Source organism: Bos indicus x Bos taurus, chromosome 11 (assembly GCF_003369695.1).
Source record: "Bos indicus x Bos taurus breed Angus x Brahman F1 hybrid chromosome 11, Bos_hybrid_MaternalHap_v2.0, whole genome shotgun sequence".
In the NCBI taxonomy this organism is placed as follows: Eukaryota; Metazoa; Chordata; class Mammalia; order Artiodactyla; family Bovidae; genus Bos; species Bos indicus x Bos taurus.
In genome coordinates, this window is record NC_040086.1 from 4,726,845 (window position 1) to 4,751,578 (window position 24,734).

General features: G+C 42.8%; 1 protein-coding gene across 1 annotated transcript in view; it reads right to left on the reverse strand.

Annotated features, from left to right (window-relative positions):
• The window catches only part of AFF3 (AF4/FMR2 family member 3), a 582,836-nt gene that overhangs the window by 114,243 nt on the left and 443,859 nt on the right, over positions 1-24,734 (reverse strand). Inside the window, exon 10 of the mRNA XM_027554698.1 lies at positions 19,593-19,644. Within this exon, the coding sequence (XP_027410499.1) occupies positions 19,593-19,644 (52 nt within the window). The remainder of the gene's footprint in view (positions 1-19,592; positions 19,645-24,734) is intronic.

A 24,734-nucleotide genomic window follows, 5' to 3' on the forward strand; every position in this document is an offset into this window, starting at 1 on the left:
AGATGGAGAGATATTCCATGTTCCCGGGTAGGAAGAATCAATATTGTGAAAATGACTACACTACAAAATGCAATCTATACATTCAATGTGATCCCTATCAAATTACCAATGACATTTTTCACAGAACTAAAACAAAAAATGTCACAATTCATATGGAAATACAAAAGATCCTGAATGGCCAAAGCAATCTTGAGAAAGAATGGAGCTAAGAGGAATCAACCTTCCTGACTTCAGATTATACTATGAAGCTATAGTCATCAAGACAGTATGGTACTGGCACAAAAACAGAAATACAGACCAATGGAACAAGATAGAAAGCCCAGAAATAAACCGATGCACCTATGGGTACCTTATTTTTGACAAAGGAGGCAAGAATATACAATGGGGCAAAGACAGCTTCCTCAATAAATGGTGCTGGGAAAACTGGACAGCTACATGTAAAAGAATGAAATTAGAACACTTCCTAACACCATACACAAAGATAAACTCAAAATGGATTAAAGACCTAAATGTAAGACCAGAAACTATAAAACTCTTAGAGGAAAACATAGGCAGAACACTCGATGATATAAATCAAAGCAAGATCCTCTATGATCTACCTCCTAAAGCATGGAAATAAAAACAAAAGTGAACAAGTGGGACCTGATCTGCACAGCAAAGGAGACTATATGCAGGGTGAAAAGACAACCCTCAGAATGGGGGAAAATAATAGCAAATGAAACAGCTGACAGAAGATTAAGTTCCAAAATATTCAAGCAGCTCATACAACTCAATACCAGAAAAACAAACAACCCAATCAAAAAGTGGGAAAAAGTGAAAGTGATGTCGTTCACTTGTGTATGACTCTTTGTGACCCCATGGATTACCAGGATCCTCCATCCATGGGATTTTCCAGGCAAGGGTACCGGAGTGGGCTGTCATTTCCTTCTCCATGGGATCTTCCCGACCCAGGGATCGAACCCGGGTCTCTTGCATTGCAGACAGACACTTTACCGTCTGAACCACCAGGGAAGCCCAACCTAAACAGACATTTCTCTAAAGAAGACATACAAATGGCTAACAAACACATGAAAAGATGCTCAACATTGCTCATTACTAGAGAAATGCAAATCAAAACCACAATGAGATATTACCTCACACCAGTCTGAATGGCCATCATCAAAAAGTCTACAAACAATAAATGCTGGAGAGGGTGTGGAGAAAAAGGAACACTCTTGCACTGTTGGTGGGAATGTAAATTGATACAGCCACTATGGAAGACGGTACGGAGATTCCTTAAAAAACTAGGAATAAAACCACCACATGACCCAGAAATCCCACTCCTAGGCATATACCCTGAGGAAACCCAAATTGAAAAAGATACATGTAACCCATTGTTCCCTGCAGCATTATTTACAATAGCTAGACCATGGAAGCAACCTAGATGTCTATTGACATATGAATGGATAGATAAGTTGTGGTACATATACACAATGAAATATTCTCAGCCATAAAAAGGAATACATTTGAGTCAGTTCTAATGAGATGGATGAACCTAAAACCTATTATACAGAGTGAAGTGAGTCAGAAAGAGAAAGATAAATATCATATTCTAACACATATATATGGAATCTAGAAAAATGGTACTTAAGAATTTATTTACAGGGCAGAAATGGAGAAAAAGACATAGAGAATAGACTTATGGACATGGGGAGAGGGGAGGAGAGGGTTAGATGTATGGAGAGAGTAACATGGAAACTTACATTATCATATGTAAAATAGATAGCCAATGGGAATTTGCTATAGGGCTCAGGAAACTCAAACAGGGGCCCTGAATCAACCTAGAGGGGTGGGATGAGGAGGGAGATGGGAGGGAGGTTCAAAAGGGAGGGAATATACGTATACCTAAATGGCAACCCACTCCAGTGTTCTTGCCTGGAGAATCCCAGGGACAGGGGAGCCTGGTGGGCTGCCGTCTGTGGGGTTGCACAGAGTCGGACACGACTGAAGCGACTTAGCAAGCAAGCAAGCATGGCTGATTCATGTTGAGGTTTGACAGAAAACAACAAAATTCTGTAAAGCAATTATCCTCCAATTAAAAAATAAGTAAATTAACACAGATGTATAGAACAGTCTTTTGGACACTGTGGGAGAGGGTGAGGGTGGGATGATTTGGGAGAATGGCATTGAAAAAAAAATTTAAAAATAAATTAAAAAAAAAACTTCCAGCAATGTAAATAAAGAACATTTGTGGAGAGAAGGGGAAGAGGAAGAGGAGGAAGGGAAGGGGAAGATGTTAAAATATATAGTTTAATAATTTTATGCAAATATCTATTTATATTAAAATACTTCTAAAAAATTGAAGTATGGGTGATTTACAATAGTATTGTGTTAATTTCAGGTACCCAGCAAAGTGATTCATACATATATATTTTATACACAAATACATATGCATATGTATGTATTTTCAGATTCCTTTTCATTATAGGTTATTACAAGATACTGAATATAGTTCCCTGTGCTGTACAGTATATCCTTGTTGTTCATCCATTCTGTATATAGTGGTTAATCCTAAACTCCTCATTTATTTCTCCCCTCTTCCCATTTGGTAACCACAAGATTGTTTTCTATGTCTGTGAGTCTGTTCCTGTTTTGCATGTAAGTTCATCTGTATCAGCCTTTTTTAGATTCCACATGTAGGTGACATCATATGGTATTTGTCTCTCTCTCTCTGACTGACTTCACTCAGTATGGTAATCTCTAGGCCTATCCCTGTGGGTTCAAATGGCATTATTTCATTCTTTTTTATGACTAATACTCCATTGTGTATATATACCGCATCTTCTTTATCCATTCATCTATTCATGGACACTTAGGCTGCTTCTGGGTCCTGGCTATTACAAATAGTGCTGCTCTGAACACTGGGGTGCATGTGTCTTTTCCAGTTAGCGTTGAATCTTTTTCAGATATATGCCCAGGACTGGGATTGTTGGATCATACGGTTAATTCTATTTTTAGTTTTTAAAGGACTCTCCTTACCGTTCTCCACAGCGGCTACACTAGTTTACATTCCCATTAATAGTGTGGGAGGTTCCCTTTTCTACACACCCTCTCCATTTATTATCTGCAGACTCTTTGATGATGGCCATTCTGACTGGTGTGAGGCGATACCTCATTGTAGTTTATGATTTGCACTTCTCTAATAATTAGCAATGTTGAGCATTTATTCATGTGTCTGTTGGCCATGTGTATGCCTTCTTTGAGAAAGTGTCTATTTAGGTCTTCTGCCCATTTTTTTTTTTAGGTTCTTTGTTTAAAAAAATTTTTTTAAAATCTAGTTTAGCACTTTTGTCTACTGACATTAAGATACTGAAGCAGAGGTTCTCTGAAGTTGGCTTGCTTGTGACCACAGAGCCAGAGAGTAAGATAACTGGACATACACAGTGCCAGACAGCGCCCTGGCCCTGCCTTTGCTGACCTGTGGACTGTTCGGGGCAGAGACTAAAGGGAAGGGGCCCAGACGCGTTTTGGTTTCTGCCTGTCCCAGCCAAGAGGACTGGCGGGACACAGAGTGGATGTGGACAGACCTGGAGGTGAGATCTCTCCGGGCACGCTCATGCAGGAGTCATCTCTTAAGTCATCTCCCAAAGACCTAAAGATGGGAGGGCTTTATGTTTTTGAGACTAATCTTGATTCTTCAAGAGGTTTCTAGGCAGAAGCATATTGGTTATTTAGAGCCTGCAAGAAACTCCCCAGGGAAGCTTTTTTTTTTAATCTCCAGGGCTCATTGTAACAGGACTACATATGTAAAGGAAGTGCCCGCCCAGGTCAGGTCTGGTGCTGTTGGTCGAAGGTGAAAGATCAAGCTCAGTGGTCAATTCTCAGGTCAGTGAGAGCGGCAGAAGTGTTTAGATTCTGGGACAGTGTTGGCAAGGCAATAGCACCTTCCACATGAGTGAGTCCGTGTGTGTGTGTGTGTGTGTGTGTGTCTGTGCGCACATGTTTGTCAACTTCAAAGTGAACGCAAATAAGATCAACAACTATTGATGGCTGAGCTGCCCCAAGACCCTCTCTGAGTAGTACCTGAATTGCAGTTTCTGGTTCCTGGGAGTGGGAGGCTAAATTGGGAATATGCAGGGTGATGCAATCCAGACCTTGCAGGTTCTACGTGGCTGCCTGGCTTTCTGGCCTGCTCTTCAGGGCTTCGGGCAATCATAACTCCTCGAATCTTCGCACAGGGCAGTTTCAGTGCAGGCCAGACCTTGAGCGCAGCCAGGATGACGACGGTCCATTAATAACCCTCATCTTTGGCCGAGCGGGCGGACACTGGGATTGCTCACTCCCTGCTTTGGCAGGTTTACCAAATGCCTCTTGGAGCTTTTAACAGAGTCCTTATGCTACCTTCATTCCATGCTTTGGTGGAGTCCCATTCACTTCCCCTTGCTGTAGTACGTGATTGGCTACTGTGAATGCAACCCAGACCCAGGGGTGCGAAAGATAGATGTAACTTTGTTCTTGTCTGAAGACAAGATGAAAGGAACATACAAATATTTTGATAGTTTTGTTAAAAATGCAACCTGTGCTTGAAGAACCAAAATCTAAGTCTGGCTTTCTGTTTCACAACACATCCTGTTGAATTAGACAAAGTAGCAATATTTGAATGTAAAAATGGGTTTGTTATGGTTAGGAAAGAGCCTCTTAATTTCACTTTACAAGCCAATTAGATAACATAAGAGAAAGCTGAAGTACTTCTGATTGTTTTACTATTGGTGTTAGGATTTTCACCTCTCAACTGACCACTGCTTGATGGTTTATACTTGAAAGTCTTTTCGCACATAACATGTGTAATTGTGTCTTTTTCCTTCAACTGCCTCGGACTTTTAAGAATGAAGTCCAATTAGAGATGAACTTGTTTGCAAAGCAGAAATAGAGACACAGGTGTAGAGAACAAACTTTTGGATACCAAAGGGGAAGGGAAGGTGGGATGAATTGGGATATTGAGATTGACATATATACAGTATAGAGACTATGTGTAAAATGGATAGGGCTTCCCAGGTGGCGCTCGTGGTAAAGAATCAGCCTGCCAATGCAGGAGACAGAAGAGATGCAGGTTCGATCCCTGGGATGGGAAGATTCCCCTGGAGGAGGAAATGGCAACCCACTCCAGTATTCTTGCCTGAAAAATCCAATGGATAGAGGGGCCTGGCAGGCTACAGTCTTTGGGGTTGCAAAGAGTCAGACACGACTGAGTGTCTGAACACTATAAAATAGATAACTAGAACAGGGAACTCTACTCAGTGCTCTATGGTGATCTACATGGGGAGGAAATCTAAAAATGAGTGGATATATACGTATCAGGGATTCACTCTGTTGTACAGCAGAAACGAATACAACATTGTAAAGCGATAATACTCCAATAAAAACTGATTTAAAAAAGGAACAAAGTCCAGGTAGAAAGGAGAGGGACCCAGAGACGTCCCCAGAGACAGATTCCGGCAGCCTCACACTCTAGCACTTTTCTATGAGAAGGGGACCATGTCTGATGACATTTCAGAAACTGTCTGGTCTGCTTCTTTTTTTTTTCTCCTTGGCCACGCCCTGTGGAATGCGGCATCTTAGTTCCCTGGTCAGGGATAGAAACTGTGACCCCGGCTGGGGAAGCATGGAGTCTTAACCACTGGACCACCTGGTAAGTCCTTGATCTGTTCCTTAAAGATCGTCTTGTTTCACTCAGCACAACTTTCAGCTACAGATCTGCCCAGGATGGAACTGCAAGTGCCCAGGGGCACTGAATTCCCGCGAAGGATTTTGTTCCCCGTATTACAGAAACAAGAGCCTAAGATGGGTCTCCTGAGGAACGCTGTGCTTCTGAGATAAACGGCTCCACTTGGAGAAGACTTGGAAAAACACAAACACAAATAAAACTTTCCAAGCGCATATCTGGACCAGAAATGTGAATGACTGTAGGGAGAGCCTCTCCCACGTGAAGGCCCCCAAGGCTGGGTATGAGTGATAGCACAGACTCCAGGCAGCGCCCACTCCTGAAGGGCTGAACCTCTGCAAATGCTACTGAAGGAAAAAACCCATGAAAGTCACAGGACAAAGGGCTCTTATCAGAGTCCTTTGAAGGCAGATTTCCACTTCCTCTGCCAACCTGTGCAAGGCTAGCGGCTTCATTTGAGAGGAGCGTGCCTATCTTCTTCTGTTTTCTGAATGGAGTCTCTTTTGGTGGTTCTGATATCCATTAAAAAAGCCTGGCTTAGTTTCCAAAATGTAGCTTCCTCTGAATTCTTCAGCTTAACAAAGCCATGAGTCTCCATTTTTGTGTTAATTGTATGTTTGCCCAAATTTAATGTATCACCTTTTAATTTCTACATAATTTTCTCATTTTCCAGATACCCACTGGGGATCCTCAGACTGAAATCAGTCACATCCCATGATCCAAGCTGAGTGGACACAACTAAGCTTCCATCAATCTCAGGTACCCAGGGGAGGTTTGAGAAAAAAAAGTTAGAAGACAACATTGTGGGCCTTGGTATATCTGAGCTCCATGACATGTTGGTTGGCTGACCGTTTCAGTTTTGGAAATGCCTGTTGATTGACATAAAAAAGATTTAACTACATTCTTGTGTATCCCCATCTATGCTTATGCTTCTCACAAATGATGTTTATAAAGATTGGCGTCATGTTAACCAACAAGGACCTACTGTAAAGCACAGGGAACTCTGCTTGATGTTATGTGGCAGCCTCGATGGGAGGGGAGTTTTGGGGAGAATGGACATATGAATACGTGTGGCTGAGTCCCTTCACAGTTTATTTGAAACTGTCACAATATTGTTTGTTAAATGGCTATACTCTGATATAAAATAAAAAGTTTAATAAAAGAGTGGTATCATATAATAACGGAGAAGGCAATGGCACCCCACTCCAGTACTCTTGCTTGGAAAATCCCACGGACGGAGGAGCCTGTTAGGCTGCAATCCATGGGGTTGCTAAGAGTTGGACACGACTGAGCAACTTCACTTTCACTTTTCACTTTCCTGCATTGGAGAAGGAAATGGCAACCCACTCCAGTGTTCTTGCCTGGAGAATCCCAGGGACGGGGGATCCTGGTGGGCTGCCGTCTATGGGGTCGCACAGAGTCGGACACAACTGAAGTGACTTAGCATAGCATAGCATCATATAATAAACCTGGCCATCTTAAAGGAATTTTGCATTTGCTTCTGGTGATAGTAAAATTTTATGTATAAAATATTACCTAACTAAACTTTAGGGCCATTAAACCAATAAACAGACAAAAACCTCCTGGTGAATACTGGTGTTTCACTGACTGTGACTGAAGGTTTGAATTATGATTACTTCATGTGACAAAGATCTGATCGTTTTCAAAGAGAGTTACTGTTCTGTTTCCATATTAACAAGAAGCCAATCTATCAGTATAGTTAAACTGGATAGGTAGCTTAGGTACAATATTAATTAAAAATAAAAACAGACATAAACTACTCCTTTTTTCTATTTTTGCTATTATGTTTAATATATGTAATATATTATATACATTCCCTGGTGGCTCAGACGGTAAAGAATTTGCTTGCAATATGGGGGACCTGGGTTTGATCCCTGGGTTGGGAAGATCCCCTGGAGAAGGGAACAGCTAACCACTCCAGTACTCTGGCCCGGAGAAGGAGGAGCCTGGCAGACTACACTCCATGGGCTCGCAAAGAGTCACACATGACTGAGCGACTCTCACTTAATATATGTAATGCATACTTTTTTGTACAGTCATTGAGAATAGGGCATTTCCCAGCATTTAAAAAGTACTTTGGATTTTTGAGGTTAAATGATCATAATGAATATTACAAATGTGTAATTCATCAAGACTGACAAGCTAGCATCTTGCACGATATCTGACATTTAGTAGGCATTCAAGATTGTTCTGAGAATGACTTTTATGGAAAAATGTTTTAGTTCTTGTTGGCTACAAATCCCATCTATGATACAGGTCATTTCTAATGTAGCAGAAACTTGATTTTGGAGCCTCAGCCCTCAAACCTGGTCCTGATTACTGCTTCAACTCCTGTTTATATAATTCTACACAATTTTGGCAGGAATCAAGAGCACATACCAGGGTGTTGGCTTTTATGAATCTCCTGAGATGTGAATGTCAAGTTGACTGGATGAACTCTGGCCACAAATCCCAGACAAGCACAATGACTCTATTTATTCAGACTTGGCCGCCTGAATGCAGATTGACTCTGAGGGTAATAAATTTTCACAGGCAAAGAACTTCAGCATCCACCAAACTGATCCCGAGAAGAAAAATGCGCTCAGGGAAGTGGAGCTGGGCTGCAAGAACCTCCTGTATTTTTATTTCACATCTGCATGTCATTCAGCTGATTCATTTGGTGACTGATGGGCATGCCCTGCTGATGGTTTCAGAGGTTCTGAAAAGCTCTGCTTTCTGTTATGCAATTGTCATATTAAAAAGGAACAAGGGAGAAAATGAACAGCGGCCATTACGATTGGCAATCTGCTTTTAATATTACACCCAGAGCTGATGTTACTTATCCAGTGACCTCTACGGTAAAGAGCAGAAAATTGAGATGGGAATGTTCTGCATGCTTCTTCATCAGAAAGCAACGTTAACAAAAAGCAGTAAGAACTGCAATTCGGCACTCAGAGCAGCCTCACCTATAATCCTGACACCTTGGTGAGCGAAGCTTTAGCATTTTTCTCAGACGACTAGATTCTTTTTGAGAGAGATTATTAGCACTGTATGCGTTAAGAAGAAGCAAAGAACTGGCTCTTTAACTGGCAGATTTATGTTAGCTACGTGGACATCTATTCAATTAATTGTGTGCTCTCCAAATATTGATTGGGGATTAAAAGGTAACTTTTCTTCATTGTGAGAAGCAAATGATGCCAGTAGGAAAATTTCCCTCTGCAGATTATATCCCATGATCACTGCCTGTAAAATTAAAACTGTCAGTTTAAGTGGATAAACCATGCTCATTTAAAGAGAAAAATGCAGTTATATAATTAAAATGAAAAGACTGCCTAATATGTGTGGATAATGTAATTACTGGAAGCCGCAGACACACACATAGCCATTCAATTTGGATCCCTGCGCCTTACTTCCCTGAGTTAATGTATTTGTTGTCTCTGAAATGCTGTCTGCAGTTGACACCATCTCGGCTGCTCCTTGTTGAATGTTTTAATCACATGGCCTTATCCTTACACCTTAGCTATAATAATTTCAACTAAGTACTTGCTGTATCCAACCGCCCAAGCTCGCCCTCCTCACTTGAGAGGCAGAACTCATTTTTTAAACTTGCCTTTTATTTATTTACTTTTATTTTTGGCTTCAATGAGTGGCATGCAGGATCTTAGTTCCCCAACCAGGGATTGAACCCATGCCCCTCTGCAGTGGAAGCATGGAGTTTTAACCACTGGATTTCCAGGGAAGTCCCAGAACTCATTTTTTTCACTGAATGGGAAGATACGCAATATAATTCATCTCTCCCTTTCAAATCCACCAAAAAATTCCTTTAGTACTTAGTACTTTCAGGAAGCACTTTGTCTTAAATCTTTTAACTCCGTCACTTTCTTCCAAAGAAATACTGGTGTCCAGAAATGTTAAAACCAAGGGTCACAGGCAAGGAGGTGCCACACATATTCTGTGTCCTTCCTTAATTTACCCAAACAAGAAATCTGACTCTCAAATCATCTGTCTTATTTCTAGTTTGGGTGTCAAAGGTATGAAAATTATAAGAATAAACATGAGACTGAACATCCATTTTCCTTAAATGTCCAAATTCATTAAACCTGGTCACAATTCCAGTTCTAGAGATTACAGTCAGTGTGAAAGGGGAGGCTGTGAAGAAATCTGTTCTCTTGGTTTCAGAGATTTCTGGAAAGTTATAACCTCAGTATGCCCTGGCATGAAGCTGAAGGCTTCCCAGGTGGCTCAGACGGTAAAGCATCTGCCCCCAATGCAGGAGACCCGGGCTCGATCCCTGGGTTGGGAAGATCCCCTGGAGAAAGGCATGACAACCCACCCCAGTATTCTTGCCTGGAGAACTCCATGGACAGAGGAGCCTAGCAGGCTACAGTCCATGCGGCTGCAAGGAGTTTGACACAGTTGAGCATAAAGCGGTTGTTGACGTTTCTACAGAGATTGGATAAATGTTTTTCTCCTAGATAGGTAGGTCAATTGAGTATTTATCTACAATTTTTGACCTTGGGTCTGTGTTTTTTGTCTTCTTTGTCAACACTTTTGATCTTCTGATAAGACTAATTTGAAAAATCACAGTGTTCAGTAAAAGAAATAGACCGAAAGTCATCTTTGATACTGAACAATAGACAGCAGGAAGTACTCTTAATTCAGCTGAACATTATGCACCATTCACATATCCGTTCAGCAAGTACACAGCATCTTTGCTGTATCAAATACAGTCCCTTCCCCTCAGGAAACTTCCAATCTGGTTGGTAGAGATATTTTTAAGAATAAATATAATGCATAACTAAAATTATGATGAGACCTAAGAAGAAAGGTTAGGTTATCATGACAAGGACTAACAAAGGACCCAAGTTAGATTACTGAAGGCTCCCTGGTGAAGTGGAATTGATGCTGCACCTCCAAGATGAGTAGGTATTAGCAGGGCCAAAAATGAGGGAGGAGAGGTCTACGGAGGCCCTAAGCCACCTGGGCTCAACTTCCTGGAGGAGCTGAAATAAGACCCGTGGAGTGGAAATACCATGACCCATTTCAGTGTGAAGTGAAGCGGAAGCCCTGAGTGAAGCCAGCCTGTGTAGGGTGCTGTCAGCTACCCTATGGGCTTTGGATTGCACCCCAAGTAGAATGGGAGCCCATTTAAGATTTTAGATTAAGGAATGACTTGATCTGATTTTGATGATCTGATTTGATCTTTTTAAAAAGATCCCTGTGTATTCTAGAGGGGTAAGAAGAGAGATATGCTGGTTCCTACTGGACTGGTTTAGACTAGCCAGGATGGAAAGAGGTGAGATGGATGGACTAACAGCTGTGAATTTATAGGACTTGGAGATAAAACTAACATTGGAGTGCAGAACGGGGGCGTCATCAAGGATGAGTCTGATGTTTCCAGACTTGAACAACTGGGTGTCTGGCAGTTCTAGGTTAGAAATGGAAACAATCACAGGGGGAACATATTTGTGTGTGGGTAGGGAGAGGGGTGGCAAAAACCAGAACTCCAGTTTAGCACAAACTGGATCTGAAATGCCTGTGAGACATCCAAGTGGAAAAATCAAGCAGGTCTGTGGTTCAGAAGAGAGCTCTGAGCTGAGGATTTAACTTCAGAAATTGTGAGCATATAAAAATTGAAGGTTGTGGGAACTGATGAGATCACCCTGAGAGAGACAGACAGACAGAGGAAGTGGGGAAGATAAATCAGGAATAAATGATGAAACATTCCAACATTCAAGACTGGATGGAGGAGGAGCAGTCAGCAAAGGAGTCTGAGAAGAAGACGGACAAGAAACAAGGAGGATCTGACATTAGAAACCTCCAGAAAAGTGGAATAACCAACAGTTTTCAATGCTGTAAGCTAAGCTAAGTCACTTCAGTCGGGTCCGACTCTGTACGACCCCATAGATGGCAGCCCACCAGGCTTCCCCATCCCTGGGATTCTCCAGGCAAGAACACTGAAGTGGGTTGCCATTTCCTTCTCCAATGCAGGAAAGTGAAAAGTGAAAGTGAAATTGCTCAGTCGTGTCTGACTGTAGCGACCCCATGGACTGCAGCCTACCAGGCTCCTCTGTCCATGGGATTTTCCAGGCAAAAGTACTGGAGTGGGGTGCCATTGCTTTCTCCGATGCTGTAAGTCTTCTGAAAAGAGACTTCAGCAGGAAAAAGCCTGAAAAGAGCCTAGCACATGTGGCTCTGCAGACCCACTGCAGACACTGTGACCCAGTAAGTAGTTCTGGTAGAGAGGAGGGGCAGAAAAGAATTCAAGGACTGAGTCCCCAAGTAACTGAGAGGAAACTCTTGATAAGAGGGAGGCAGTGTCCTCCTGTAATAGGGAGAAGAGAGAAGACGAATGAAGGAAAAGGCAGCTGTGTCCATCTGGTTACAGGAAGATGACGCTTTCCTGCTAGATGCCAGTCAGCATGGTGTGCACTAGGGAAGTAAAGATGAATAAGGCACAGAATAAGATTCAGGTCATTCACTCAAGAAGTCAGGAAGACAGATAACTAAATCTCATATTATCAATTCTGCAATGGAGGTGATTACAGGATCCTAAGGGAGAAAACTTAAAAATTCCATCACCAGTGAACTGTTACGTGTATATAATGTAATACCTAGAAGAGGCACTAAAAAAGCTATATAAAGAAATACACTCAAAAATACTATACATAAACAGAAATGGAATTCTATAAAATGTTCAAGGAACATTTTATCAAGAAAACAGAAAAATGAAAAAAAAAAAGAGAACAAACAGAAGACAGAAAATAAAATGAAAGATTAAGTCCTAACATAATTAATTATCATTAATGTAACATTATGTTACATTAATTAATATTGATTAGTTACCTTAATTTTCAACCAATAATTACATTAAATGTAAATGGTCCAAATACATTGAATTAAAAGACAGAAATTGCAAAGAGGATAAAAGATATGACAACCATATGTTGTCTGTAAGAAACCAATTTCAAATATAACAATATAGGTAGGTTGTAAGTAAAAGAATGGGAAAAGTTATATCATGCAAACATTGATTAAAAGAAACCAACAGCTGCCACACTGATATCAAGTAAAGTAGACATCAGTACAAAGAAATTTAGGAGAGCTAGAGTGGAACACGGGAGAAGGCCATGGCACTCCACTCCAGTACTCTTGCCTGGAAAATCCCATGGACAGAAGAGCCTGGTGGGCTACAGTCCGTGGGGTTGCGAAGAGTCGGACACAACTGAGCGACTTCACTTTCACTTTTCCCTTTCATGCATTGGAGAAGGAAATGGCAACCCACTCCAGTGTTCTTGCCTGGAGAATCCCAGGGACGGGGGATCCTGGTGGGCTGCCGTCTATGGGGTCGCACAGAGTCGGACACGACTGCAGCGACTCGGCAGCAGCAGAAGCAGCAGAGTGGAGCATGTGTGCCAAGTTCCTTTAGTCGTGTCCAGCTCTTTGCAACCCTCTGGCTGTAGCCCGCCAGGCTCCTCTGTTCTTGGGATTCTTCAGGTAAGAATACCAGAGTGGGTTTGCCATGCCCTCCTCCAGGGGATCCTCCCAACCCAGGGATCGAGCCCAGGCCTCTTATGTCTCCTGCATTGGCAGGCAGGTTCTTTACCACTAGTGCCACCTGGGAAGCCCAGAGTGGCACAAACATAATGATAAAAGGTCAACCCACCAAGAAGACGTAGCAATCCCAAATGTGTGCACAAAATAACAGCAGTAAAACACGTGAAGTGAAAACACTGATGGAATAGAAAGGAGAAAAAGACAAATCCACAACTGTAGTTGGAGGCTTCAACACTCCTCTCCCAACAACTGATGGAGCAACTAGACAGAAAGTCAGCAAGGATATAGAATAACTCAAGGACAACATCAACCAACAGGTTCTAATTGACATGTGTGGAACACTCCATCCAACATCAGCAGAATATACATTCTTTCAAGTGCCCATAAAACATATACCAATGTAGACCATATCTTGGGCCATAAAAAGTACTCAATATACTTATAAAAACTGAAATCATACAGGATGTATTCTTAGACCACAATAGAACCAAACTAGAAATCAATACAAGGAAGACAACAGGAAATCTCCAAACATTTGGAAATGAAACAACACACTTTTAAAAGCATCAAAGAGGATGTCTCTCTGAACTCAATTTCAATGAAAGTACAAACATGGAGGAATTTATGAGATGTAGCTACAGCATTGCTGACAGTGAGATGTATAGCACTGAATGATTGTTCTTAATATAGGACAATCAGAAATCAATAATCTAGCCTTCCTCAAGAAAGCAGAAAAAGAAGAGCAAAATAATCCAAAGCAAGTGCAAGGAGGGAAATAATAAAGGCAAGAAATCAATGAAATTGAAAGCAGAAAAACAGACAACAGAGAATATCAGTGAAACAAAAAGCTAGTTCTTTGGGAAGAGCAATAAAATCGATAAACCTCTAGTAAGACTGACAAAGAAAAAAGTAAAGATCAGTGTTAAGAATGAAACAGGGGCATGGATAGAGAAGTTGTGGTACATATATACAAAGGAATATTACTCAGCCATAAAAAGAACACATTCGAGTCAGTCCTAATGAAGTGGATGAACCTAGAGCCTGTTATACAGAGTGAGGTAAGTCAGAAAAAGAAAAACAAATATTGTATGCTAATGAATTTGTAGGGGCCTCCCTGATAGCTCAGTTGGGAAAGAATCCACCTGCAACACAGGAGACCCCGGTTCAATCTCTGGGTCGGGAAGATCCTCTGGAGAAGGGATAGGCTACCCACTCCAGTATTCTTGGGCTTCCCTTGTGGCTCAGATGGTAAAGAATCCATCTGCAATGCAGGAGACCTGGGTTTGATCCCTGAGTTGGGAAGATCCCCTGGAGAAGGGAAAGGCTACCCATTCCAGTATTCTGGCCTAGAGAATTCCATGGACAGTCCATGGGGTCACAAAGAGTCAGATGGACACAACTGAATGACTTTCACTTTCATGGAATCTAGAAAGATGGAACTGATGAACCTATTTGCAGGACAGCAGTGGAGATGCAGACACAGAAAACAAGCGTGTGGACACAGTGGAGGAAAGAAAGGTGGGATGAATTGGGAGAATAGCATGAAAACATACACATCACCAATGTAAAGTAGATAGCTGGTAGGAAGACGCTGTATGGTACAAGAAGCTCAAATCAGGTGCTCTGTGACAACCTAGAGGGGTGGGATGGTGGGAGGTGAGAGTGAGGTTCCAGAGGGAGGTGACATGGGTATACCTATGGCTGATTCATACTGATGTATGACAGAGACTAATGCAATATTGTAAAGCAGTTATTCTCCAATTAAAAATAAACTAATACAATTTGTAAAGTTTAAAAATAAAATAAAATTAAAAAAAAAGATTAAAATTAAAAAAAATAAACAAGTTAAAAATGTTTTTAAAGATTTTTAAAAAAAGAATGAAGCAGGGACTATCACTATAGATTCAGACTTCAAATGGACAATGAAGTAATACAACTCTACACACATAAATATGACAATCTAAATGACATCGTGGACACTACTTCCCTAGCAATCCAGTGGTTAAGACTTCACCTTCCAACCCAAGGGGTGCAGGTTCAATCCCTCGTTGGGGAACTAAGATCCCACATGCCTGGGGTCAAAATCCAAAACATAAAACAGAAACACTGTGTAAAATAGATGACCAGGGTGAGTTTGATGCGTGAAGAAGGGCACCCAAAGCCAGCGCTCTGGGACAACCCAAAGGGATAGGGTGGGGAGGGAGGTGGGAGGGGGACACATGTATACACATGCACCCTCAATTCATGTTGCTGTATGGCAAAAACCACCACAGGGTTGTAAAGTAATCATCCTCCAATTAAAATAAATACATTAATTAAAAAAAAAAAAGGTCCACATCAAAAAATCTTTAAAAAAAATGACACAATGGATTAATTACTTGAAAAGCACATACCACCATAACCTACCCAATGTGAAATGACCTGAGCAGCCCTTTAACTATCAAGAAAACAGAATATTTAAGTTTCTAAAAGTCTCCAAGCCCACATGGTTTCCCTGGAGAATTCTGACAAACATTTAAAGAAGAATTGACATTAATCTTATACAATTGCTTCAAGAACAAGAAGAGCAGAAAACACTTAGCAATTCATGTTATAAGCCAGCATTACCCTTATGTCAAAACCAGACACAGACAGTACAGAAAAAGAAACCTTTGGACCAGTATTCCTCATGAATATAAAAAGACAAGCATGTGAGGAAATGTAGAGCAAAAGGAATTCTCTAACATTGCTGGGGGCAGAGTCAGAAGGTACAACCATTTTGGGAAAATGGTTTGGGATAATCTACTCCAATTGAACATCCTGCAGCATTTCCACTCTCGGGGACAGACCCAACAAGAATGTTCCCACATGCTCCCCAAAGACTGGTACAAGAACGTTAGGAACAACACTATGGCATTAGCCCTAAATGCCCTTGTGCCTGTCAGCAGTAGGTTGGGTAAGCACAGGATGGATTAGGAGCCAGCAATGGAAACGTGCGAACTTCACTGATATGCAGTATCATGCATGAGTCTTACACACAAAGTGCTGAGTGACAGAAGCCAGACACTGCAGCACGCAGTCAGAATCCTACTGATGTCAATGTGAAAGACAAATACAGTTAAGACATGGTGTTAGAAATCAGGCGTAGTTACTCTGAAAAGAGATGTGGGAGACCCCAGAGACTGGCCATGTGTGTATCTTGATTTGGGTGCTGCTTACATGGGTGTGGTTTACGAATACTCATCAAGTCATGCTCTGAGGTTATGTGTAACTTTTATTGTGCATGAGTGTTAAGTCACTTCAATTGTGTCCGGCTCTTTGTGACCCCATGGACCTTTGCCTGCCAGGCTCCTCTGTCCATGGAATTCTCCAGGCAAGAATACTGGAGTGGGTTGCCATGCCCTCCTCCAGGGGATCTTTCTGACTCAGAGATCAAACCCACATCTCTTATGTCTCATGCATCGGCAGGCAGGTTCTTTACCACTAATGCCACTTGGGAAGTCCAACTTTTCATCTGGTATATTCAACTGTGGTGGTTTAGTCGCTAAGTTGTGTCCAACTCTTGCAACCCTGTGGACTGTAGCCTGCTGGGCTCCTCTGTCCATGGGATTCTCCAGGCAGTTGATGTAAAAAGAAGGAAAAAGCCTGTTGGATCTGGTGATATGAAGATTACAGGTGAGCACAAGTTGTGAGGAGGTGGCGGGCTGCAGGGATCTCATGTTAATTCCAGTTCTACATGAGCAGCACTGGAGCACAGAGCAGTTCAGGGATGGGGGCAAGGTTGCAGAGCTACTGGGGAGCAGAGCAGGGAGTTGAAGCCAGGGCTGCTGAGCCCGCGCTCACTCAGTAAACTGGCCTGTCTCTGATTTTGAGAGCATAGAGGCTGTGAGGATAAAGGAACATTAGACAGGAATATGCAGATGCATTTCAGTCTGAGGCTACTTTTTGAAAAACACACAGGTGGAGCAACTCTGTGGTCTTGTGGAAGTCCCTTTATCACAGCAGCAACACAGGCAGGTGACCAACAATCACAGGACGACCTGGTATCATGTAAGAAAAGGCCAAGGATTTCAGTGCACTGCATTTACCAAGGCAGGGAAAAGTTCTTGAAAGATTTGGGGCTAAGGGACAGACTCTGATTATATCTGCAAAACTCACTTACGTAAGGTGTTTAATTATCTCTCCATACCAGAGGAAGGCGATTGTGTATGAGAGCTGTGTGTGTGCACAGCCTCCACTCTTTTGGGGGCACAATCATATTTTGGTCTTGAAGAGAAAACAAAATTCTGTATCATCAGTCTTTATTTATCTACTTTCCTTTTTTTCTTTTGAAAAACCTTATTATTTATTTATTTGGCTGTGCCGGTCTTCGTTGTGGCATGTAGGGGCTTCAGTTGCTGCCTGTGGGATCAGATTTGGGTCCCCTGATTGAAAGTGCGGAGTCTTAGCCACTGAACCACCAGGCAAGTCCCATTAGTCTTTTTTTTAAAGCATGAGAATTGTTATTTTGTGATTATATAAAGGCCAAGCTACACACTCACATACACACACACAAACACACACACACAAACACACACACACACATAAAGGATAACATATTCAGTGTTAGGACAATCACTAAACTGCCATAAACAAAACCACGGTCTGGAGTCTTAATTACAAGGGAGGATTAGGGTATGAAAATCGTTCATTCTTTCATTGCAAATGACAGGAAGATGTATAAATGTAGGGACCCAAAGCAAGAAGAAAGACCTGACCAGTATATTCACAGAACAGCATTTTCCATGGCTACAGAGTGGAAAGGAGGAGCTAATAAAGCAAGATGGGTAAACTGAAAGTTCCCCTGCCTTAGACGATCTGTCTGGTCCATCCTTCAATTTTTAAACTGTGTTTTCAGTAGAAATATTTTCTGGTAATAATCCAGGAAATTCTTTCCAAATTAACACTTGCTGAATGAAATAGTCTGTAAACCACTTTTTCAATATGAAGTATACACAATCTACATGTTTGCTGTACATTCCACATTAAGTACACTATGGAATGTACTTAATCTGAACGTCCACTGGGGAAAAAGACACAGAGATGAGGTCATTTGCTTATAGATACAAAGATGATGACCAACATGACCCACTCACTCCTTAGTTCTGCCAAGATCATCAGGTTGTGGATGTCTGGCCTGCTGGGTGCACCCAGAAACAGATGGATCCATCTCTAAATAACCAAAAGCCTGAGTGGTCCTCCTTGCTCAAAACTCCTTCCCTTGGGCCTTTCTTTGCTGGCCCATCTAGTTTCAAATTGCACTGAGCTCTGTCTTGTACTCAGTCCGTTCTGCGATGCCTCACTTCTCTTACGGGGTGGGAGGCTATTCTGTGACCCCACAGCTCAGATGCTCTTCCTGGATATTTCCTTTGACTTTGATCTCTCCTTGGTACACTCTCTCGGTACCTTATTTGCGTTTGGATGTCTAGACAGCTGTGTGACCTGAGTGGCATTCCCTGATACCTCTGCATAAAATTCACTATTCCAAGATCAACTGAACAGTGCATGTGTCTTGTATCACATGTAAAAATGACACAGAAAACCTCTCTGAATTGTATTTCTACCGATCACATTTACCCCAGCTTGACACAATACAAAATAGGTGATGAGAAAAAGGAAACAGAAGCGGAGGAAAATCTGTCTTTCAAGTTTTCAAACTTGCTTTAAAATACAAACATTTCCTGAAATGCAGAAGTGAAAGTGATGAATGTTAAGTGGGTATTTTTTCACCTTAACTGACTGATCAGAAGAGTATTTATAAACCCCTGACTGATGTCTGGAGCTGATAAATCAACACCAGAGGAGAACGTTTCAAGCACATTTATCACTTAAGACAAACAGGCTATTCTGAGTGTGATTATTTTTTATTCATCACTCTAGCTTACCTCCGCATTCACTCCTGCTCAGTGTTAATAGCATCTGTGGAAGACTTCTCAATATTTAATGCTACAGCGTGCTTACTGCATGCTGATGAGGTGAAACTCACACATTTGATCTCCAGAAAGCCAGTAACCTTTCCAAAAAAAGTTTCTATCTCACACTGAAGCCTGATCCCAGGCGGCTTCCATGTAAATAGCTGCTGTTGGCTTCAACGCCATGAAGATACAGAATTACAGCTTTAAGGGAAATTAAAGGCCAAGATATTTATATTTGAACAGACTGGCTGAACGGCACAGAATCCTGTCATCAGCAGAGGACACCCAGCAGCCAAGGGTATTGCAATCTAGCATCCATACGACTCAACACCCAGGACCGTCTACTCAGTCAGTGTTACCATGTCACATTCAAAGAACTGCAACATGAAAGAAAATCTTACCTGTTCATTCTCCTCTTCATCGCTGCTTAGCTTAAGGTCATCTTCTAGCATTCTGAAAGAGGGAACACAAAGATACAGATACTTAGCAAATTCAAGGGACTTCAGCACCAAAATACCTATGTTAGAGCAACGCTTCAGTAACGAGTGTAGTTGTTCAGTCGCTAAGTTGTCTCTGACTCTTTGCAGCCCTATGGACTAGAGATCAAACCAGTCAATGCTAAAGGAAATCAACCCTGAATATTCATCAGAAGGACTGATGCTAAAGTTGAAACTCCAATACTTTGGCCACCTGATGTGAAGAACTGACTCATTGGAAAAGACCCTGTTTCTAGGAAAGATTGAGGGCAGGAGGAGAAGGGGGTGATAAAGGATGAGATGGTTGGATATCATCATCAACTCGATGGACATGAGCTTGAGCAAACTCTAGGAGATAGTGAAGGATGGGGAATGAGTGTATTAGATTTCCTTATTGAAAAAATGTTTCCTTTCGAGCCCTTTTCCTCCAATGCCACATGAAAATGAACCCTCAGGACAGCCGTAGGACATGACAGGAAGCTTCAAGAATACGAAGTTTTAAACAAACAGAATCAAACGGGTGCTTTTCCTTGTGAAAGTTTAATTCCATAATTATTTGTTCATTGTTTCCCATGTGGCAGGGGCTTGGCCATATCTCTATTATTATTGGCGAGAAACAGAGGAGGAGAATGGACAGAACCTTGCCAAGAGCTAGAAAATAGTAAACTTCAGTTCTCGATGCAGCTGTTTGGTGTTCCCCATCAAAGATCTGGAGAAAAATCACTGTCTGACCATCCTCCTGGATGGGGAAAAATCAAATAGCAGGAAACTTTCTGAAATATCTCGTCCCTCAGGTACATCATGACAGATCCAGTGGGAAAGCATATTTTTGGGACCATGAAAGTTAAATCCATGCTTTCAAACTGTGGTGCTGGAGAAGACTCTTGAGAGGGCCTTGGACTGTAAGAAGATCAAACTAGTCAACCCTAAAGGAAATCAATCAACCCTGGATATTCATTGGAAGGATTGATGCTGAAGCTGAAGCTTCAATAATTTGGCTACCTGATGCAAAGAGCTGACTCATTGGAAAAGACCTTGATGCTGGCTAAGACTGAGGGCAGGAGGAGAAGGGGATGACAGAGGATGAGACGGTTGGATGGCATCGTTGACTCAATGGACATGAGTTTGAGTGAGCTTTGGGAGACAGTGAAGGACAGGGAAGCCTGGTGCCCTGCAGTCCATGCAGTCACAAAGAGTTGGACATGTGTTAGTGACTGAACAACAACAAGTTAAAAGTCAAAAATTAAAAAAAAAAATCTGAAAAAGAATAGATACATGTATATGTATAACTGAATCACTTTGCTGTACACCTGAAACTAACACAATATTGTAAATCAACTGTATTTTAATTTGTTCGATGGACGATACTGGATGCTTGGGGCTGGTGCACTGGGATGACCCAGAGGGATGGTATGGGGAGGGATGAGGGTTCAGGATGGGGAACACATGTATACCTGTGGCAGATTCATTTTGATATATGGCAAAACCAATACAATATTTTAAAGTTAAATTAAATAAAATTAAAAAAATACAGGATGATGATAGATATATAAAAAATTAAATTTTAAAAAGAAACAAAATTCAAATGTTATTATTTCTGATGATGATGAAACTGTACTCTTATCAGCACTGCTGATTTATTTCTTTATAGAATAATTGTTTTCACAGGACGTCATTCAAAAGAAATCTCACTAAGAAGCACATCTAAACCCAGATGAGTGGAAAACTGCTCTGCCTGAAGCAATGGGGAGAGTCCGATTTGGGACGGACACCGGGGCTCTAGGGATCAGTCTGGAGGCCACTGAGTCCCTGTGCTCAAAAGGCCTCGCTGTCCTCTCTGAAGTTACCTTCATAGTCCAAAGCCTGGGACTCCCCTGGTGGCTCAGGGGTAAGGCTCTGTGCCCCCATGTGGAGGGCCCAGGCCCCATCCCTTGTTGGGGAACTGGATCCACGTGACACAATTAAGGGTCAGATGCTGCAGCTGAGATCCAGCGCAGCCAAATAAATGAAATAAATCTCTTTTTAAAAGTCCAAAGCCTGACCCCTAAAATGTATTGTTTCCTTTAAAAGTTAATTATAGGCCTATTGTTGATAAATTCCTCTGATTATTTAACGATTTCTTTTTTGATAGAAACCATTTTAAAAGTCTTTATTGAATTTGTTACAATATTGCTTTTGTTTTACACTTTGGTGTGTGTGTGTGTGTGTGTGTGTTTCAGCCAGGAGGCATGTGGGAGCTTAGCTCCCTGACCAGGAATTGAACCTCCACCTCTTGCCTTGAAAGGCAGAGTCTTAACCACTAGAAATGGAAGTCCCTTCTGAATAGTTGTAGTAATTTCAGTGACTTTTGGGACAAGCTTGGGGTAAAGATCTGCCAGGGCAGGGTGTGGGCTCAGTTCTGCCCCAAACAGCCCCTCACCAGCCCCATTTCCCTCTTGGTAAAGTGAAGGGTTATAAATCTGGGCATCTGCAAGGTCCAGTCCTGTTTTAGATTCTTTGAGTCCACAAGATAAATTTCAGGCCCCTCATTTCCTAAGGTAGAAAAACTCTTGCATTTGTTCTAAAGAGCACGACTGTGAAGTTTCCGAGCAATTTTCCTGTACCATGTAAGCCATAACCATTAGGGCACCAAATCCTCCCGCAGTTGTGGCCATTCTACCAGGAGCAAGTGGTATCCTTCGTTATTACTTAAGCCAGAAGCAAACAAGCCAAGCACCAGCAAAGGCTGCACAGCTGCACTGTAACTGCCTCTACATCCGTGTGGCTTATCACTCACTTCCCCCAACCTCATGAAATCGTACGTGGGCTTCCCAGAGAAGAGACTCCACTGGGATTTATTAGAGCATTTTCTGGGACTGTGTGTCCTTCATCCTGGGACCCTAGTGACCAGCAGGGTGGTGGCACAGAGTACAATACCCATTGGTTGCCTGGGCACCTATCACAAGATGACTTTCCTACCTAAAGGCATAATTCCTTTCTGATGAAAAGGACAGCTTCTTTCCCCCACTGCCTGTCTTGGGGTCAAGTGTCACCTGAAACTTGGTTTAATCTCGAGGACTGCTCTGTAAGCACTGAGGGTGGGAAGGTGGAGGGAAGGACATATCATCATGGTTAAGGAGCCCTTGTTAGATGGAAGTCATGTCAAGGGTGACTGAGGAGTTTATCTTTGTATGGACAACACTGTGTACAGATTTGAAGACCACTGTCAACCAGAGGAAGACACTCCGACATGCCCCAGAGCCAGGGTTTTTAGCTTGATTGCACACCAGTCTTCTGGGAGCTGGTCCCTGGGAGCTGTGCAGAGAAAAGAGTATGTGGCCGCTTGCCTCTGAGAATCCAATTAAAGTCCAGAATGTCTTGAAATAGGAGAAACTGGTGGTGGGAACACCGAGTTCGACAGCTTATCCACACTGCACAGCACCCCGGGAAGCCTCTGCCAGCAGCACCTGGGACCGCAGTCTTGCAGACAGTCACACCACCCGGAGCTCAGATGCCAACAGGCACATGCTGAGGCGACTCAGGCTCAAGGCCCCCCGAGGACACGCCCGGCCCTTCTGCTCTGTCCTGGCCACAGCAGAGTCCTTGTGACTCAACTTCCAAAGCACAGCGCTTGTCCCTCTCAATGCTGGGAAATGTCAACGTGGCTTCTTAGCCTGAGGAGGACCTGAAGAGTATCTGAGGTTAGAGAGGAAAAGAGAAAAGCTGGGACCACCTAAGACCCTCAGGACTGTCCCCACTGGGTGCAGACTGTGGCTGGAGGCCGCCCTCCACCCACATCCACACGCACCATCAGAGCAGTCTGCTCCAACTCCAGTCCCACCCATTGACCACATATTTATCATCTGTTTTCTAAAGGAAATAGATGAGCTTAAGTAAGTTAAACAACAATAAGTAACAACAAAAGCTTTAAGCCAAGAGTGAAAGAAAATGCGAGCTAAGTGTTGGTGAGGACGCAGGGCAGGGGTGAAGGCCGACTCCAGCACTCTGAAGCACTGAGCTCGGTGACTGGGGCGGAAGAGGAGGGCTTGTGCTACAGCACCGTTGGCTCGCAGGGCACCCCGCGCACGCCTGCATCTCTAAACCCCTCCAGCTGGGCCCCACCAGGCCCCCCTCTCCACGTCCGTCGGCCCCTCCCCTAGACATCCCTGCAGTACCCTCCTAGGGATCCCAGCTCCTGTCCAACAGTAGCAGCTCCCAAGGTGGCAGGCCTGCTGAGCACTTTATAGACGTGACCTCATTCAATCCCACAGCATCTCCTTGAGGTGGATGCTGCCGGGGCAGTGGTCCTCAGGGGTCAGACCATGCGCTCTGAAGTCGGACCACCCTGGGAGGAATCCTGGCTTTGCATTCAGCAGGTCCTTTCTCAGTGGGTTTCCTGAGAAATCATTACACAATCCTTGGAAAGGGCTTAGTGCAGAAGCCAGTCCAGAACCAACATTCAACACATGTTCATTTTTCATGAATATTCCTCCTTTACCTCTGAGGATAAAGCCTTGGAGCATTTAGGAAACTTGCACGTGTCAGCAATTTGGGACAGAAGATGTTTCTGTAATAACGCCTTAAAACTAAGCCATTTGCTCTATTTCCAGGCCATCCTGAGAAGAAAAGATGACGTTTTCTGGAGATTGTGGAAGGGGAACATATTTCAGGATATAATTGCTGCCATGGTTGATGGATCTGATGTGACTTTATGTCTACACAGGGCAAAAAGCATAGCCATCAGTCTGAGCGCACAGGAGATATGTCCTGGAGCCTGTGGTTGGTCACATGACACAGAGTCCCTTAGCAGGGCTCACAATCTGATGACAATAGGGATGCTGAGATAAAACAGTTGATAAAACTCTGCAAATGAAGGCCAGAGAGCAGAGGTGCAGCCAGAGGTGCAGCGAAACCTGGACTTCACGTCCTGAGTGCCCAAGGAACTGTCCCACCGTGTCTGGACCACTTCTGGTCAGTACCTGGTGGTGACTTCACTGTGGAGTCTGGTCGGGCAGCTGAGAACCAGGACCCTGCAGGACTGAGGCGGGACTTTATTTTAAACATACATCTAGGTGATTCAGATCCTGT